The following is a 20,588-nucleotide window of genomic DNA, read 5'->3' on the forward strand; positions in this document are numbered from 1 at the left end:
CTGGAAGTTTGAGAAATCAAGTCAGATGCCAGAGCTTATGAAGTGATCTGACAGAGTAGGAAGTCAGATATGAGCTTGGGGGAAGCAGCATCTCAGAACTGGGAGACACCGAAAGGTTTGATAGCTGCTCAGACCATAGACATTTCTAGAACTTATTTAGGGTTTGTGATTAACTCGGCTGATAGTATCCTTAAAAATCCTAAACATTTGCCATAGTAACCAGAGGTTATTACATCCCTTTCTCTATTTACCAAAATTGGGTAACACTTTAGATTAGGAAACAGATATTCACTATTAACTAAGTTTTCCCTCAAGAAACTCCTAATTTGCTTCTTACTAATAATTAGTAGATAGTTGTTAAGTTTAGGTACGCGGTCTGGTAAAGGGATCTAGAATATGCTCATGCAGGTTAAGGCATTAATATGTTCCTAATAAGTACTAATAAACAGGCAATATGCAAGTAATATGCATGCTAATAAGCAACTAGTTAATAGTGAGAATTGGTAATAAAGTGTTACCAAGAATGGTTAGCCAAAGGAAGTCAAAGGTAACCTAAACTGTTTGGTTACCAATATTCCTCAAAATTTCTTTTGTATTCCACAAAAAAAAGGTAAAAAAAAAAATTCAGGTTTGGACCAACATGAGGGTAAGTAAATGAAAGAATTTTCTTTTCAGGTTGAACTGTCCCTTTAAAATCTTCTTTCTAGTCAAAGGGCCCTATTTTAAGATATAAACGCAGATATATATATATATATATATATATATATATATATATATATATATATATATATATATATATATATATTTAATTAGCCTACAAAAAATGATTACGCATTGCAATCCTTTAATTTGTAATATTTGGCATGTTTGTGTGTTGCTGTGCGTCCCTATGTTTAATAAGCAGCGTGTACGCGTGTTGTGGACCCGCCTATACTAACACGCTCTTTAAATAACAAAGAAAAAACATTGCGCCAGACTTTAGACCAGCTTTGAGTTAGTCTATGGCGCAGTCATTTTCAGCTCCTTAAGATATAGCAATGCGCCAGCGATGCGCCTGAACACACCTCTTTTTTAGACCGGCAAGCCCATGGGCACATAAATGGGTGCAAGTGCATTTGCTAATTACACGACGTTGCGCTGGATGGGAAAATGCGAACGGTGCCAGACTGAAACTAGCAAACATACATGCGCTGCATCTTGCGCCGGATGTATTATAGGGCCCAAGGGGTGTCAAACTCAACTCCTCGAGGGCCAGAGCCCTGCAGAGTTTTTTTCCAAGCCTGCTCCAATGTAGTTTTCAAATAAGTCTGAAGGATTTGTTTAGTTGGATCATGTGTGTTTAATTAGGGTTGAATCTACACTATGCAGAGCTCCGGCCCTCCAGGAATTGAGTTTGACACACCTGTTCTAGTCAAAGATGGACCCAGTCATAAGCCAATGGCAATGTTTCACCTAGAACCGTTCAAAGCTGTCACACTCCATTCTCCGTTCCAGTAAAATCACAGACATAAAATAAAACCAATTACAACTGTTACTCATATACATGATATTTCAAATACATGAAAAAAATGAAGTCAAATGAGATTCAAACTTAATGTAATAATTCTTCTTCTTAACCACATAAGCTCATGCTCAGGTCAGGATCTGAGCCCCATTAAGACTAAAATCCTAGAATTGCCCCTGGCACAGACCTTCAGTCATTAGGGAACTTACAGAAACACAGGACAGGTTTTATGCCTACTTAACTATCATTACACACATCTGTGGAAAGAATGAAGGATACTCAGCGGTGGATTCTGGCACAGGCGATATTGGCAGTTGCCTAGAGCAGCAGTGTCCCCCGTGTGCCACTCCAATTCTGCTGTTAATGGAGCGATGATATTGTCATACAGAACACGGCAGCTTAATCAAATTGCAAAATAAAGTGTGTGCCACCTTCAAAATTTGTAGTGAGGTACACACAGATATGCTGTTTTCAATTATAGTATCATTTAAATGTATGTTACTCCAGGAATTATACGCAGTCCTTCAATGTCCATGTAATAATCACAAACCCCAGTACCACCAAGACATATGATGTCATTGATTACAAAAAAAAAAAAAAAAAAAAAAAGAAACTAACTAAATACATAAAATAACATTAGTGTTTCCTAATTTCATTAGTGTGACTAATTTTCAAGGGAGTCCTATACTGATATAAAATATAATAATATATATATATATATATATATAAAATTTTTGTATTTTGTATACACGAGTGTGTAAAGATAGACCACAACAAACACTAGCGTCTACAAGTATTACTTTCTTTCATAGAATACAATAATAAGCAACAATCAGTTGGATAGTGTGAACGTAACATACTCTTAGAAAAAAGATAAATATGTTAATTTAGAAAAATGGTCTCATTTAAAACAATTACGCGATGAATGAAGTGCATTGTGGAGCCTTACACTAATCCCCATTCTCTTGTAGACTATAAACAAAACCTGCATCAATCAACCAAATGGTTTATATGCAGTGTTTAATGCATGCATGCCATTGCAAACAAGTGTTTTGTTGCTAATCCAGTGGAAAAGGATTCTTTCTTTAAGCCAGTTGCCTGGCACCATGAAAGGCCAGTCTGATAAGATCTGCTTCTGGTAAAGAGACAAGAGGCTTTACTTCCTTTGGTGACAGCATCATTTGTGGGGTATACAGAAAGGAGTCGGTGTGCTCACGTAAGCCACTGAAGCGGTTTCAATCGGTTTCTTGCAACGTTAAGGCTCTGCTCAATCAGGGGACGAGAGTTCACACAACAGTCACCAGACACAAATGTCCACCTCTATCAGATGTTGCTGTTAGGCTTGCATTTATTGTCATTCTGTGTTGTCGTGCCTGACTCTTGTTTGGTTTGCTTGGAAACAGACAAAGATTGATGTCAAATGTTCAAATGTCATTTGACTGAATATGAAAAAACAAAAACAAAAAAACAAACAAACAAACAAAAAAACACATCTCATACTTTCAAATGAAATAAAAAAATATAAATCACTTAATTGTAGGCAAAAGAGTTGTTATATTCAGGCAAAAATGTGATGGAGATTTAAGTGAGCAAGCTTACAGAAAGTATCAAGTAATTAAATTTTTTTAAATAAAATTTTTTTTTACAATTTAATCGAAGTAAATTTAATGTTAAATGTAATTGCTGGTATTACACAAGCCTGAAGATGATATCGTTATAGAAATATAAAACAGACTATAATCAGACAGGTAGGAAACAAAGAGGAAAAATATCTGGTTACAGAAGATATTTTCAGGAAGATAAAAAATATTCAAAAAATGATGTTTGGACTGTAAAACAAGTGCATCTGCATTTTTTACACGTCGTCCCCTTGGAATTATAAGGTTCTATCTGCGTTCTCAGTAGTTTTGAGATATTGAGCTTCAAAGTTTTTGTGTTCCATAGACTTCTGTAGATAGAACCTTTTTGTTTTTTCAATAAAAATTCCCAAAATGTACAAAACTTAAAATAAAACATCACATAATGTAAATAAATTGTCACAGAATAAAAATAAGTGAATAACTCAATTTTGACAAAAATGTCAGATAGAACCTTATAATTCCAAGGGGACGAGGTGCCGAGATGCAGGTTAGTGAAGGTGTGCGAATTGGGGAATGAATTATGAATTATAAAAAAGCTGTATTCACATGAACACCCTGCATTTGTATTACTCATATCTTAAAATCCATATGTTTGATAAACTCACAAATATCAGCTATAAACCTCTTGAACAGAACATGCTTCTAACCTTTATGAGTTACACAACATCTCCTCAATGGGAGCTTTGCAACATAAGGCTTAAATGATGAAAGGCAAAGTGAAAGCTCTTGTACTATATCATAACCTGTGTTTCCATCCAGCATGTCATCTGCCACAATAACATAATGAACTCATTGATCCAGCTCAGTGCCTACAGATGCAATTTTGCTGCCATTTCTTTCTTAAGATAGAGGTGAGTGGAAAGCCTCAAGTGCAATATGGTATTCTAACTCATCTATGCATTTATCATCATTGAAGCATCATGGGGTGCACACTGCTTAATTCTCTTGTAATTTGGTGGTGCAGTTGCCAAACAACTCAGACGGCAAGTGTAAGAAATTGTTTACAAAGCAAATGTTCCATTGGTAAAGGGTTGAACGAAGCCACATTCCACTTTTCACCTTTTTTCCCTGGTTGCTTTGTGTTAATCTAGTTTAATCCTTGGAGTAAACAGAAAAAAAAAATTTGGGGGTATGACTAGACATTATGTTATAACTAGATGTTTCATCAGTGGACTTCGATATTTACCAGCCCCCTTGTAAACACAGGAAACATACACATTTTAAATTGGGGTGTTTGGGAAAAAAACAAATCAATTTGAAATGCAGCAGCAACGCTGGCGAAACGGTGCTGAAATTGCTTTATGATGGAAAATGACCTTCTGAACCACAGGAAACCAAAATGAAGGGAAACCAAAACTGATGAATCTGCAATGCAGTGTTTGTGTGGGTCAGAAGCTCGAACCTCCCTAACAGATAATCAGGTAAACTGAATTCTGAAACACAATTGAAATTCCAAACACATCACACCTGTTCACACACCAGTTAGGAGGTGTGCCTCTGTGTGTGAGTCTACAGAGCAAGTTGAAAGGGCTAACATAATCACACATGCAAATAAATACTTGTGTTCTTCACTATGTAGCAAGGTCATCACATAGCACAAATAGGAATGGCATTAAGCCTCATTGGAAAACACCTATTTTTTTTATAATTTATGCAAACGGTTGGACAGAACAACATATAGACTGAAGGACGGATGGATAGATAGATAGAACGAAAGACAGACAGACATAGGGATAGACAGCCATTCATGCTTTCCTCACAATTCCTTACTGAGCACTAGGATGGATTAAGCTGGCAGAGACATTTTTTTTCTTGACGATAATCAGTGGAAATCCTTTTGTTATCCTTTTACTCCTAAATTAAAAGCAAACTGCTTAATGCGGCACGAGATGAGATTTTGCCATTCTAAACCCCTCAGGGAGCCCGACACAAAAGTGAAGTCACAGCTACCAAGGCCCGTTGTCAGATGACAGAATATTAAAGGGAGCAATATTGACATTTTCCATAAGCTTGATAGGCCTAAAGTTCACTCTAACGACATTGTAAACCAATTATACTGATTAGAGCTGTGCACTTCTCTCTGTGGACTGCACAGAGAGATGAGGAAGAGACCAATGAAGAGGCTGTTGTATTGAAAAGACAAAAGAGAGGAAGAGGAGACAGGCAACTGACATTGAAAGACACTGTAAACCCCTTTCACACTGCACGTCGGACCCGCAATATTCCCGTAACATTGCCTGGTCGCCTTCTGTGTGAAAGCAACCACGTCCCGGAATTGATTACCGAATCGAACCCGGGTCGGGGACCTAGTAACATTGCAGTAATCGATCCGGAACGAGCGCTGTGAGAACAAAAGCCAGATCTAATTCCGTATCGAAGTGATGATGCGCGTTATCGCGCAACTCTTTTACCGGCTGTTTTGAAGGAAGATCAACATTCGCGACGAAAACATATATGCAAACTGTAATGAAGCAGAGATCAGTTAGTTCCTCACTTTCCGCGCTGACTCAGAGATCGTTTGATTGCTTCAGTTAAAGTATAACGTGCCAAGCATTGTCGACTCGTACATTACACATCACGTGCTGATGTCACGTGTCGTTACGGGATCTTCAAGGGTTGTGTGTGAAAGCACGCACATATACCGGGTCATCACTGGCAGTGTGAAAGTGCCAAATCTAGCGACCAGGGAACAATTACAGGAACACTTTACCCCTGTATTTGCCGGAATGGCAGTGTGAAAGGGGCTTAAGAAAGTAAAAAAATCCTGCGTTTTTCACATTGGGGGTTTTGCGGGATTCAGATATGTGCGTTTAGAGGTAGGTTGGATTTCCAGATATTGGTTATGTATCTGATTAAAATCCACATTTGGAAGTGGCTCAGATCGAAGTCGGATCCTGTGCGGATTTTTGTGTTTACATGTGTGCAACAAATTCTAATCTCTGTCAGATGTGAACAAAAATCTGATTTATTTGTGCCAGTGTAAATGCAGCCATAAAGTTCTGCCAGTGATGGTACCTGTTCACAGCAAGTCCTGCTGAAAAAAATAAAAAAATAAAAAAATAAATAAAATAAAAAGGGAAGTCGTGGCCTAATGGTTAGAGAGTTGGACTCCCAATCGAAAGGTTGTGAGTTCGAGTCCCGGGCCAGCAGGAATTGTGGGTGGGGGGAGTGCATGTACAGTTCTCTCTCCACCTTCAATACCACGACTTAGGTGCCCTTGAACAAGGCATCGAACCCCCAACTGCTCCCTGGGCGCCGCAGCATAAATGGCTGCCCACTGCTCTGGGTGTGTGTTCACTGTGTGTGTGTGTGTGTGTGTGTGTGTGTGTGTTCACTGCTCTGTGTGTGTGCACTTTGGATGGGTTAAATGCAGAGCACAAATTCTGAGTATGGGTCACCATACTTGGCTGAATGTCACGTCACTCACTCACTTAATAGTTTTTTCTATGTATTGTGTACTATAGTAGCTGTATTGCGTCTCATGTTTTTAAGTTCTGTGTGATCATCCCCTTATGCCAATTACAAAAAACTAAACAAAAACAAAAGAAATGCTGTCAAATTGGACAGATGAGGGTCTAATGGTTAGATAGTCTAATGGTTAGATAGTTAGATAGTATTTTTCTTGGCTAAATTACTGAAATCATTTATGGCTTTTGGTGGCCAAGTTAGTATGCTAGCTCCATTATACAATAAGCATTGTGATCCTATAACTACAGTTTGCGCAAGTTTTAGTAGGTTCTTTCCATCAGCAATGCACAAACCTACAGGCCCTTCTCCAGACAGAGTGCAGCTGCTTTTATCTCTTTTACGGCACAAATTTAAACCACAATACACAGTCTCTCACAGCTTTGGAAAATGCACAGTCATGAATTACACATAAAACATTAAGAACGAATGATACATTTGAGTTTGGATATGTATTTATCCATTCGGGGAATAAATATATATTAATATCTCTGTCAGCACCGTATCATTGGTGCAAAACTTTTTTTTATAAGGAAGACAGAACAAGATGTTGAAGTCCATTTTCAACTGAGAATCTCAAGAAGTGCTTTAATCATGGGGATTCAGTTAATGTCTCTCCCTGTCATTTACAATAGAAGCACTGAAGCTGAATGCATTAAAAATGTACAAGACGTGCCCTGTAAGATATAGCTTGCAACAAAGAAGCCTTAAAATACAGTTTTAATATCTATGCTAATGATAAAACCTTCCTCTCCAGTGAAAAAGGAATGAACAAATGGTGGAAAACGAAATGGTCATGAAAGTTTTGCCAGCTAGATCGATGGGGATCAACATATTGAACAGTTTTTCACAGCTGCAATTAAAGTTTAGAATACATTATGAATTACGAATGATATGAGTGATGGTTCTGCATGAATAATTGATAAGGCGATTATGCATTCATAAAGCATGTCATCAAATACTAAGAGTCATGTGACTGAGCTGCAACTCCCCTCAGAAACACGATTTATCAATCCGTGCCATTGGCTATGATGAATATGTACCAGCATGCAAATCAGCAATCTGGCACATTCTAGAGCATAATTTTTATGAGGTAAGCAGCGTGTTTAGATTGAGCTACAGTATGCTGCATTTTTTTTTTTTAAATGAGAAATAAAAAAAAATGTGATCAATGGAAACAATAAATGTACACTCCATCTGTTCAGCCCTAGTAAATTAATAATAATAATTATTATTATAATACAAATTTTCTTATTTCGAATACTACATAAAATATCTACCATTAACCCCACATATTTACACCATCTGCCATCACAAAATCTCATCAAAAAAAAAAAAAAAAAAGCTATAACCAGTGTCTGTCACATTCAGCTATTACATGACACAGAGTACTAATTATTAGTAGCCACTATAATTATTATTGTACTTATGAGCAACAAATGAATAAATCTTAAAAACAATGACTGGGTCCTTTCTGAGCTGGCAAAAAAATAAAAATAAACTAAAAAAATACTAAAAATAAAACACAAAATAAAAACTCCAATTTATATCCAAATGATCACGACATAAAAGTACGTCATACGTAAAAAAACAACAAAAAAAAGAAATTTTTTTGTGCAAAGCTAACCTCTTACGTATAATACAATAAAATATTACCAATGTATCTTTTCTTGCATAAAAAAAAAAAAAAAACGTTTCTGACAGAGAACATTGCTAATCACCATCAATGAAGAACAATGCCTTTTGGTTCCAAATAATGCAATCACAATATCAAGCAGCAGGGACTGATGGGATTATGCTAACCTTGAACCCTTGGTTCCTCCCAAGGTTTCTTCTTCATGTACTTAGAAGTTCTTCAGAAAGTGTCACTGTTGCCTTTTGCTTGCTTACTGCAGGGCTTGTAAGCCAGCAATCTTTGTAAAGCGTCTTTCAATCTAACTGTAGTGTGAAAAGCTCTATACAAATCAGTCAAACTTACACTAATACATCTTAGGACTTTAGCCTTGGATATCTGTTCGAAGTGCATGATCACCACTGAATGCATTATACAGCACTGCATTTGCATTATGACTTTTTGGGCATTGTTTAGACCACTTCCTGAGGTTATATAAAGATACAGATATCTTCATGTTTCACAACATCTGGACCTCTGGCAAATATATAACTTTTACAAATAAAGTACTTACAATGTGATTACCATGCTACAAATAGACATACTTAATCTATACAAATCTTACCTATAAAACAAACCATCTGTGTGAGTGCTTTACTAGCAAATCCCAAGGTGCTTAACATCTCAAACCTCATGCCTGCTAAAATGGAGGTGTAATACTGATTTATCATAACATAATCTTAACCATACACAAGCAGCACCTTGTCTTGCATAATATGTGTTAACACTCAAGTTAAGCGATTAACTTCACTTTAACAGTAAGTATGATTCAGGGAAGATGGCCTGTGGTCTCTGAATGAGAAAAAGCGTAATGTGTGATCAGATAATGTAATTCTTATTGCAACCCATTGAACAAGCTTGGCTCAACTCATAAACGTCAGCCGCATATGATTAATAGCACTATAAGAGAAAGATCAGATGCTGCAGGAGACTTTACCAGCAGAAAAGATTCATCTTAAGGAATAGATTAAAGAAATCAAGTTGGAAAATAGCTGGCTCATTCTCCGTGGTTCTGTATTGGCTTTAACATTTTTCTCCTTGAACAGATCTGTGGGGTTACTGTTTAAAGCAAACATATTGGAGGAACTTTAAATGTTTAAAGCTGGGCTGTGTAATTTTGGTGCCACCAGTATCAACAAATGCAACTGAAAAAAGTCAATAAACCCTCGCCGATTATTGGTCAGGCCATACAGATAGCCCCACCCCAACCAATTTTGCAATGTAAAATCGATATTTGGGATAGTTGGGAGGGAAAGCTGAGGCCTGTGTTACTGTCAAGTGATATTGACACTGCCTTTTTCTCCCTTCCCTCAAGTGAAAGGTATGGATTTAATACAAAACTAAAAATACCCCCAGCTCCTCCAGATGCAAACTCATCAGGAGTGAAAAATGTGGCAAAGATTAAGGTTAAGCGACCCAGACGGTGATATGATATCACTGATGTTTGGGGTGTTGCAATATAGCGTACTGTGAATTTTTACATTTAAAGATTGATATTATGTATATACTACACATACAGTAATATCGTAAATATTCCAGCATAATTTGGTTGACACTCTAACATACTACAGTATTGTAGGTGGCGGTATTGCATATAATGATGGTTGCCACCTGTCGTACACCAGAAAAAAGCAGAAGACAACAATGTAGCGTGTAGCTACGAGTGGCATAAAGTGATTAAAGAAAAGGGAGACAAGTTTAAAAAGTTTGCACGCCAGTGTAGGAGTTTTTTTCGGGGGGAGGGGGGATTTTGTAAATAGATAAATGTGTTAGATGCTCCACTCTGCAGGAAGTTCCAACTATTTTGCATGCTTTTGTATAGTTTCGGTTACAAGCTGTATCTCTGTCTACCTACACTCATCTTTCAGAAAACACAAAATAAACAGAGTTAAAGATGAATCTGATGATATTATTGTGTATTGAAACTCTGATATCGTAGCAGCCTTAATCGATGTGACAAGCAAATGAGTGAAAAAAACAAATACTTTTTTTTGTGTAGGTGACCCGTGCCACCTCTGAGAAGAAGCATGAAGTCCATACATAAATCTGGTAGCACTTTATTTTACAGTCCTGTTCCTCATGTACATACTATGTACTTATAGTAATTACAATAACTATGTAATAACTAGGTACTAACCCTGAACCTACCCCTAAACCTAAACCTACCCCATGTAGTTACCTTGCATTACCAGAACTTTCTTAGATAAATACACTGTAAGTACACTATAAGTACATGTTAGTACACGTACTGTAAAATAAAGTGCAACCATAAATCTGCCACTGGATGTACTAATTTTGTTTGGATGTTATCCTTGATCTCCAGAACTGATTAGTTTTCTAGCACTGGATAATGCAACACAAAAAAGAGAATTGTGGGGACACAACCTCTTGGTTGAGGGTATACCAATATAAATACATTTTAACACAAACAGCCGAGATCTATGCAGTTATTCTTTTTTTTTTTAATTAATTTTATAAATGTCCGGTGACCCCTCATGACCAGAGAAAAGTGTAGAGTCACTAGCAAACCTCTGAAAATTCTCCATTATTATAATTGCTATTTTGTTTATGCCCCTGTCTTGTGAAATGCATGGCTAACTTCCAATTGATGCTGCTTCAGCCCATTCTGTCTACGTCTGATGAATGCTTTATTGCCGAGGAGTCACTTACTGACGCCGGTGAGCAAGATACACTGAGAGATACAATCAAGAAACACTGAAACATGACAATAGCAGCACTAAATCACTTCAAATGCGCTCGGCAGGAGCTAGCCAAGCTGAATTCTGAAAGCCACTGTGAAGGAAGTTTGGCGTGGCAAACCGCTCCTGTCCTGGAGCTTATTAGCTCTGGGAACCAAAATGGAAACGTGACCCCTCTGCACGGCAACACGATGACTCTCTGTGTGTTTCCAGGGAAACAGCAGGAACCAATAATAATTAGGCTCGACTTAGCCAACTAAAGAATGTGACCATGGTCGGACAGAAGCTCATGCCATCATTCACTCACCCACCCTCATTTCACCCTGTATGACTTAGTTCAAAAATTGTGTTTCTAATGATATATTTTGCTTTTTTTATTGTGTATTATTAAAATATTTCATATTATTCCTTTTTTAATATTATTTTATTGTGAAAGCCTTAATCTTCATTCACCTGCATTATATTGAAAAGAATGTATGTATATATATTTGTCTTCCACTGAAGAACGCAGTCATATAAGCTTGAATAGAGAGTAAATAATGACAGACTTTTCATTTATAGGTGAACTGTTGCTTTAAATCATTAACTTTTTGAACCGTCTGATTTATCCCCCATAAAAAAAAAAAAAAAAAAAACAGGTTCATCATTAAAGGTGTTTTTTTACAGTCAAAGTGAACAAGTCAGCACTATCTTTCTTCAGAATCAGCAATATGCCCATGTGGTGTGCCATTTGGTAAAGAATCAAGAGAATAAAAGTTTAAATGAATGAAAACAGCTGACAACGTACCAACACACCTTGGCAGAGGTGCGCTCCACATGCGCCGACCCCCTCCCAGGCAAATGATTTCTGGTGCTCCCTCCAGGCGGTAGCCCATATTGCAAGAGAAGGTAAGAGTATCTCCAATGCCAAAGCTGTAACCGTTACGGCGCCCAAAATGTGGCACTCCTGGATCCTCACATGGCTCCAGATTGTATTCTGAGGAAAACAGAATTTGAAAGATTACATATTAAAAGTAATGTGTAATTGGGTTTTGGGGTAAACATAATGAACATGAAAATATTTATATTGTTTTTGTCTTTTCTTGTTCAGATTTTAATTAAGCATCTTTTTTTTAAAAATGCATTTTACTTTAAATTTTTATTGTTAAATTTTTTTCAAACATTTTTAAATGTAATTTTATAAATTCATATTTTTTCTGTTTTTAATATAAAATCTTTTTTTTCTCTCCATTGCCAGTTTCATTAGGATTTTAGAAAAATATCCAAATGTTTACACAATAGGTAGAAAAGTAGCTTGATTCAGTAAATACTGTATAAATTGTAAGAGGACTCAACTACTGTCCCTGTGCCCTTTTCTAAGGCTATTCTCAGGACATCCCTCACCTGAAAATGTGATGTTGAAACCTTCGTAGGAGATGGAAAAATCAGATATGAAGCGGAGCTGGGCCTTGAAGTTGCCATAGAGCCCTGCGTTGATGGGCGAGGGCAGCTCTGCACCTGTGAGGCGGGCGAGCGGCTGAACAAAACTCCCATTCTCTGTGATGAGGAGGTAGTCATGATGATCCTCCAGGTGGAAGGTGTTAAAGCTGAACTGAACGCCTATTGGTGAAACAAGAGCAATGCACAAATTAACCAACCTACTCCTATAGTGTACTCATTAGACCCAGGAGAAGGGGAGTCTATTCGTTACAACTTTTTTCTTGGGCCTTGTGAATTTAAGCAATGGCCCTTGGCTGAGGTCAAGCAGAACAAAGGAAAATTCGATACTGACCCTTTTTTGCCTTTGTGTCAGAAAGAGAAAAGTCTATTTTTAGTTCTAACTGATCTGTCCACTAAATATAATGGCCTTCAAAATGTATATACGTTATTAGCCATGGGAAATTCAAATTCAAAGTATCTTTCATTATTCTGAACTCAAAGGTTGTATGATGATATTTCAGAGTAGGGCATGGACGAGTATCTAAATCTGTATTCATGACAGTTTGTACCTACGGCTGGCTCTAGAATGTGAAAAACTCTTGAATCTCGCTTTTCATCCAGTTATCAATTTGTATTTTATTATTTAGTATTTGGCCTGTCAAAAAGAAATACCATTAAATAATAGGGAAAAACTGCAGCTTAAGGTGTATCAGCTGCTGCTTTACCTTTGCCATGGCTAACCTCCACAGTCCAGGTGCAGTTAAGGGAGCTGGGGTAGACCTCAGGGTATCCCGGGGATAGGATGGTGCCTCCCGGTCCTCGAACATCACCCCCGCAGAGTGCTAAAGGAGTAAGGGAGCACAGGGAGTAAGGTACTTACTTAAAAATACCCTTCACTTAAATTCATTACATGTAAATGGAACCATTTATAACCATAAATGATTTAATTGTTCTATCAGCCCATTTACTGGGATTATCATTTAACATGTCAAAGGTGAATTAACATTTGTGTCTTTCCTTGAGACAGAAACCTCTAAGCACAATTCGTAACTATTGTTCAAATATTCAGGGTCAGAATTATTTTTTTTATTTTTTTTTAACTGAACGCCTCTGATTGGCTGCTCTGTTACTAAACTCAACAGATTCCTGTGTGATTGGTTATAATGCGCAACACTGTAAAAACACCGAAAAAGAATCATGGTGCAACATTGAGCAGATCTAAATTTAATGCTGCAGTGAACGGTTTTTAATTAATTTGATTAATGACAGCTGTATTTAGCTGTATTTAGTGTAAGGCAGCAGTTTTGTCCACATGTTTTGCTATAGTTTCTAAAAACCAAAACTTATAGAGCGGACAGTACATTATTGACAGTCAACAATGAAACGGGACGAGCCATTGATTCCAAATGGCTTTTTTGCACTCCTTGAAGGGATAACGTAAGTGCACAACGACATTAACACTGTGCAGGTGTTTTTTGATATTTTATTATGAAAATCTTTGTGGCTTTAAGCTGTATATTTATCAAAATCTTAAAATCAATGAGTCAAAACTATACAAAAATCCTTATATATATATATATATATATATATATATATATATATATATATATATATATATATATATGTAAATATATATACATAAATATAACTCTATTAAATTTGCAGTTATCAATATGCATTGTACAATTCCATCCATCCATCTACCCGTTTTCAAAACCACTGAATTCTGAATATCAGAAGTATAAAAAAAAAACAGTGTGACTTTTATAACCACCTAAGCTATTTCTTGGAATAGGAAAACACTCACATTGGTTAAAAACTTGTCATCTCGCTCACCTCATAAAATGCATGCTTGATTTTTGACAGTACTAATATATTTTTTTTCTTAAACGCTGCATGGTGCTCAGTGTAAGAAGGATCTAGAGTACCAGACAGACCTTTGCTACCTGAGAGCGCTGTACAGGCAGGTGCATGTCTCTAATGTATGCTGCATTTAGAGCCCATGGAGGTGAGATGACTGTGTGCAGTAAAAAGTGCCCCTGGATGTCTAATCTGGTGAGCGCATCAGTTCCTATCAGCAGAAGCAGCCTTCACAGCAAATTGCCTCTCAGAGTCCTCCTCAGCGATGGGCTAATGGCCTTGCATTGAATCACACTGTTTCAGTTTAGCTGCCTTAGAGAAGGCAAAGCAAAAGAATGTAATCAAATAGCCGAAGGACAGGCAGCCTAAGGAGCTCTGACGGGGTAAGGCACAGGTAACATCTTTCATGCAGGGTTGAGCAGAAGTTTCATTGCCGGCACAAGCCTGCTGTTTAGCGCTGTCTTGCTCTAGTAATACGGTTTATTAAGCCCTTTTTGTCACTAACTCAGAACCTTTTATTTATTCGATATGTTAATCAACACCTCATCTTTTTCCTTTTACGAACAGTTTCATTGATCAGTAGGTCACTAGGTTTAACAACTCTTCTTTCACTATGAATGTCTAAGGAGACCAACCGTCACAGGTGGGTAGCGGGTGGCTCCACCAGTGATTCTTTTCACAGACCAATGGCTCTTCATGGCTGAGGCGGTAACCCGAGTCACAGCCGAAAGACACAGTGGAGCCGATGGAGAAGTCCTGACCGTAACGAAGACCATTGACTGGAATCCCTGGATCCAGGCATGAGTAGGCATCTATCGTAACGCCTAGGGATAGCAAGACAGACGAAACTCAGAAGTATTTTGAGAGCGTTTCAATTATTTACTGGATGCTGGTGCTCTACATTAACAAAAGTTGCTTTTAAATGGCAAGTTTTGAAACTGTGGAAAGTTTACTGTACACTTACTTTCATACAGGATCTTGAAGCCACTGTTTGAGCGGCTGTTGTCAGTGGTGAAAAGCATGTACAGGTGGTTGCCGCTGCTGAATAGAAACTGAGGCACCTGGGTGCCATTGAAGGCGCCAATTAGAGGAGAGAGAAGATTGGGCCCATCGTGAAGCTCCAGAAAATCACAATTCAACTCTGTCTGAAATCTGGTTGGAAAAACAGGAAATAATTAAATGTCCTTGCTGACAATGATACAACTTTACCATATTTATACACTACAGTTGAACACTTTGGAGTCTGTATGATTTTAAAAGTAAAAAAAAAAAAAAATAAATAAAAAAAAAAAAAAAAAATATATATATATATATATATATATATATATATATATATATATATATATATATATATATATATATATATATATTCTTTTTTTTATGCTCACGGAGGCTGGATTTATTTGATCAACAAAAATATAGTAAGATTGTGTAATATTATTACAACTTAAAACAACAGATTTTTATTTGAAAATATTTTAACATTTTAAAGTCTTAAGTGTCAAATGATCCTTGAGAAATCAATCTAATGATCTACTGATTTGGTTCTCAAAAAACATTAATTCTAAAACATAGTAAAAACATTGGTGTACACTATTTTTGTGGAAATGGTGATACATTTATTTCAGAATTTTTGATTTAGGGTTAGATTTAGAATGTTTGCAAGAACAGCATTTATTTGAAATAGAAATGTCTTCTTTTAATCAATTTAGTGCATCCCTACTAAATAAAATCTTACTGATCCTGAACCTTTTAATGGTAATACAGTATTGTTCAAAATAATAGCAGTACAATGTGACTAACCAGAATAATCAAGGTTTTTAGTATATTTTTTATTGCTACGTGGCAAACAAGTTACCAGTAGGTTCAGTAGATTGTCAGAAAACAAACAAGACCCAGCATTCATGATATGCACGCTCTTAAGGCTGTGCAATTGGGCAATTAGTTGAAAGGGGTGTGTTCAAAAAAATAGCAGTGTCTACCTTTGACTGTACAAACTCAAAACTATTTTGTACAAACATTTTTTTTTTTCTGGGATTTAGCAATCCTGTGAATCACTAAACTAATATTTAGTTGTATGACCACAGTTTTTTAAAACTGCTTGACATCTGTGTGGCATGGAGTCAACCAACTTGTGGCACCTCTCAGCTGTTATTCCACTCCATGATTCTTTAACAACATTCCACAATTCATTCACATTTCTTGGTTTTGCTTCAGAAACAGCATTTTTGATATCACCCCACAAGTTCTCAATTGGATTAAGGTCTGGAGATTGGGCTGGCCACTCCATAACATTAATTTTGTTGGTTTGGAACCAAGACTTTGCCCGTTTACTAGTGTGTTTTGGGTCATTGTCTTGTTGAAACAACCATTTCAAGGGCATGTCCTCTTCAGCATAGGGCAACATGACCTCTTCAAGTATTTTAACATATGCAAACTGATCCATGATCCCTGGTATGCGATAAATAGGCCCAACACCATAGTAGGAGAAACATGCCCATATCATGATGCTTGCACCTCCATGCTTCACTGTCCTCACTGTACTGTGGCTTGAATTCAGAGTTTGGGGGTCGTCTCACAAACTGCCTGTGGCCCTTGGACCCAAAAAGAACAATTTTACTCTCATCAGTCCACAAAATGTTCCTCCATTTCTCTTTAGGCCAGTTGATGTGTTCTTTGGCAAATTGTAACCTCTTCTGCACATGCCTTTTTTTTAACAGAGGGACTTTGCGGGGGATTCTTGAAAATAGATTAGCTTCACACAGACGTCTTCTAACTGTCACAGTACTTACAGGTAACTCCAGACTGTCTTTGATCATCCTGGAGGTGATCATTGGCTGAGCCTTTGCCATTCTGGTTATTCTTCTATCCATTTTGATGGTTGTCTTCCGTTTTCTTCCACGTCTCTCTGGTTTTGCTCTCCATTTTAAGGCATTGGAGATCATTTTAGCTGAACAGCCTATCATTTTTTGCACCTCTTTATAGGTTTTCCCCTCTCTAATCAACTTTTTAATCAAAGTACGCTGTTCTTCTGAACAATGTCTTGAACGACCCATTTTCCTCAGCTTTCAAATGCATGTTCAACAAGTGTTGGCTTCATCATTAAATAGGGGCCACCTGATTCACACCTGTTTCTTCACAAAATTGATGACCTCAGTGATTGAATGCCACACTGCTATTTTTTTGAACACACCCCTTTCAACTAATTCAACTAATTGCCCAATTGCACAGCCTTAAGAGCGTGCATATCATGAATGCTGGGTCTCATTTGTTTTCTGAGAATCTACTGAACCTACTGGTAACTTGTTTGCCACGTAGCAATAAAAAAATATACGAAAAACCTTGATTATTCTGGTTAGTCACATTGTACTGCTATTATTTTGAACAATACTGTATATTTACAGTGTATTTACAGATTTCTTTGTTGCTGGAAAATTAAGATTCAAAAATTCAAATTTTCACAGAATCATTTAAATTACATAGATGAACAAAAAAACAACACCAACAACAACAAAAAAGAATCTATTCAAATAAAAAAAAAAAGCATACTTCTCAAATGTGATCTTGATAGAGCGTCCCGGTTCAGCCTCTATGACCCACTCACAGTTGAGCGAATCTTTGTAGTAACCAGGCCATCCAGGAGATAAAATAACTCCACTAGGAGCTGAAAAGTGGCCTCCACAGGGAGCTGTAGAAAGAACAGATTATTAACGAAGATGCATTTAAGTTGACTAACATTAAGCCACTGTTTTTGATTTTATTTTAACTATAATCACATGTATACTGTACTTAAAAGCAGTTAAATAAGACCAACTAACTGTACCTCAATTTACATATTTACAATCCCACATAAACTAGAGTAAGGTGTTAAAATTGCTTGTGGGCGACACTGTCAGTCTGTCACTATTCCTCTGACCATATGAATAGTGTTACAGCATAATTAGAAACATGTTGAGTAAAATTCAAGGGATTGACAAGGATTTTAACGACAGATGACAGGCTGCTCACCACCACATGCCCTCTGGTTTACATGCCCTATTAACCCTCGTCTGTGTGACCCACAGGTGACTGTCTATTCCATTTAGATTGACACTGAAAACCAGGCAGAACTGTCCACTTATTGAGGACTCCTGTCTACTTTTGGTGGCAACTGGCCCTAATAAATACCTTCACACTTTGGGATGGGGCCGCTCCACATCACCTTGCCACCATTCAGCTCACAAGTGATGGTTTCTGCTCCCTGGGTCTTAATGAAGCCATCCTCGCAGATGATCGAGATGGAGCTGCCTAGCTGGAAACTGTCACCAAAACGTCTGGCGTTCAGAGGGACTCCTGGATCCGGACACTCATTATGGCCAAATGCTGTAAGGACGAACGACATAAGATAGTATTCTAGAATTGGAAGTGTCCTGAACAAGTTTTCTGGCTAGTCAAAATTGATGACAGCAGAATGTCACTAAAAGAAATAACACTTTATCAAGTGGATGAGTTGAAAACTAGGTTGTTAGAAAGTTGACAAGTTTGAAAGACACTCCCACCCAAGGTGGTGCACTTCAATTTACCCTGCACTCAAAATATGAGGATTTGTGGTGCTTTTTAGGACAGGTTTCCACTCAGGGCTTTTTTTTTTTTATATTAGTATTATTGACCTTCCAGCTGTTTTATAATAACTCCATGAAGCATACACAGAGGCCCAAGGCGAATGGCCAAGAATGCTGCTGTCCACAACACCCTGTGCGCCTGATGGATGTCTGGTGACAGGAAAGGCCTACAAGAAGGACATGACGTTTGTCAGAATGAATACAGATTTAACGTACTCCATCAGGGCTCTGACAGCTCTTAACAGACAACAGTTAAGTGTCAGTCTGTTAAAGAACGCGACATTAGCGTTCAGCCTTAAACGATTACAGCAGCGTTGTACCTAATATGCATGCAAACCCATGTCTACTTTAAGGACTTGATGGACCTGATGGATTATTGTGACATTTCTCATCTCCTTTAAGAAGGACCATCAAGAAGTCATTGTGTGGATTAAAGTCATGAGGGGCGGAGCAGAGATCTGGTGCGCATGCGAAAATCTTTTAATTGTATTTGTCATGTCTGTAAGAGGCCCTTAATAGACACTTTCATCTTTGTTTGTCCTATCACAAATTCAAGGAATATTGACTACATATATATATATATATATATATATATATATATAAAAATAAAGGATATTTTCATAATAAAACATATACAATGTATTGACTTTTTGACTAATTATTGTAAGCAGCTGAATTGTACTGTGACTGCAAACTGTAAAAAAGCATTATTCAAAGATAAGATTATCTTAATAATCATTATCTGTTTTAGAAACAGCAGTAACTGCTATCAGTACACTTTGATACACAACACGTTTAAAACCAACATGGTGTCTCATGCAGAATTCATGCTCAATACATGCTTTACAAATACCCCATGCAGACATAATGCAGATTAGAAACCAATCCAAATGTGGGACACGCACTGGTGTAGGTAATGTTGAAACCTCTGCCTGACATAGAGTGGTCAGCCTGGAACTCCAGCCGGAGAATGTTGTTGTTGCTGGTGAGGTGGGATGGCACTTCCGCCCCAGTGAAACGGCCAAGCACAGACGAGTCAAGCATCTCTCCATCCTTCACGGTCAAGATGTCGTATGGAGCCTCTAGGTCAAAGTCATTGAAGGCCAAGTGGATACGGCTGCCGGGCTCTGATAGGATCAGCCACACACAGTTAAGGTTGTTCCCATAGCCCTCTGGGTAATCCGGAGAGAGGACTGTGCCCATGGATGCAGTGAAGTTTGAAAGACAGGGAACTGAAAGAACAGAACAGAATAGCTGCTAATTTTTAACTAAAGATTAAAGTAACTACGTTAATATTATAATGTTTTTTTCCCCCCATAATGACTGAGAAAAATCATTATTACATCAGTGTAATAATACAGCACTTAGCCAAGTGAATGTGTTTAATATGCAATATGGAGACTGTCACGCCACTGTTTATTAGGTTCTGAGCTTTCTGACAAACTGCGTTCATGACATAGCTGGACTTCAGGCTATAAATATAGCTGATTTGTTCAATCTTCCAATTAGACGTGGAGAAATTTCAGCTATGCATTTTTTAAAGCAAAGAGCCTACAGGTGGAGTATCAAAAATATAGCAGATGTCACTGCAGCTAAAGAAGTTTCCAGGATGGCTGCATATATAAGCCAATTATTTCAGCTGCCTCAGAGATTTCTGCATACATTTTGAAGAAAAAGCAAAGACAGAAATGTTAATAAAATCCAGTTATTTGGAGATTCTTATGGAAC

The 20,588-nt window shown here is 37.4% G+C and overlaps 1 protein-coding gene across 4 annotated transcripts in view; it reads right to left on the minus strand.

The window, feature by feature from the left end:
- The window catches only part of LOC113062137 (CUB and sushi domain-containing protein 3-like), a 365,289-nt gene that overhangs the window by 117,524 nt on the left and 227,177 nt on the right, over positions 1-20,588 (minus strand). For all 4 annotated transcript variants that reach the window (XM_026231758.1, XM_026231757.1, XM_026231756.1 and 1 more), the window contains 8 exons: positions 19,766-20,092; positions 18,427-18,621; positions 17,809-17,947; positions 15,224-15,411; positions 14,895-15,083; positions 13,125-13,241; positions 12,364-12,579; positions 11,768-11,956 (listed from right to left, as the gene is read on the minus strand). In XM_026231758.1, the coding sequence (XP_026087543.1) occupies positions 11,768-11,956; positions 12,364-12,579; positions 13,125-13,241; positions 14,895-15,083; positions 15,224-15,411; positions 17,809-17,947; positions 18,427-18,621; positions 19,766-20,092 (1,560 nt within the window). The remainder of the gene's footprint in view (positions 1-11,767; positions 11,957-12,363; positions 12,580-13,124; positions 13,242-14,894; positions 15,084-15,223; positions 15,412-17,808; positions 17,948-18,426; positions 18,622-19,765; positions 20,093-20,588) is intronic.

Source organism: Carassius auratus, chromosome 44 (genome assembly GCF_003368295.1).
Source record: "Carassius auratus strain Wakin chromosome 44, ASM336829v1, whole genome shotgun sequence".
Taxonomy (NCBI): domain Eukaryota; kingdom Metazoa; phylum Chordata; class Actinopteri; order Cypriniformes; family Cyprinidae; genus Carassius; species Carassius auratus.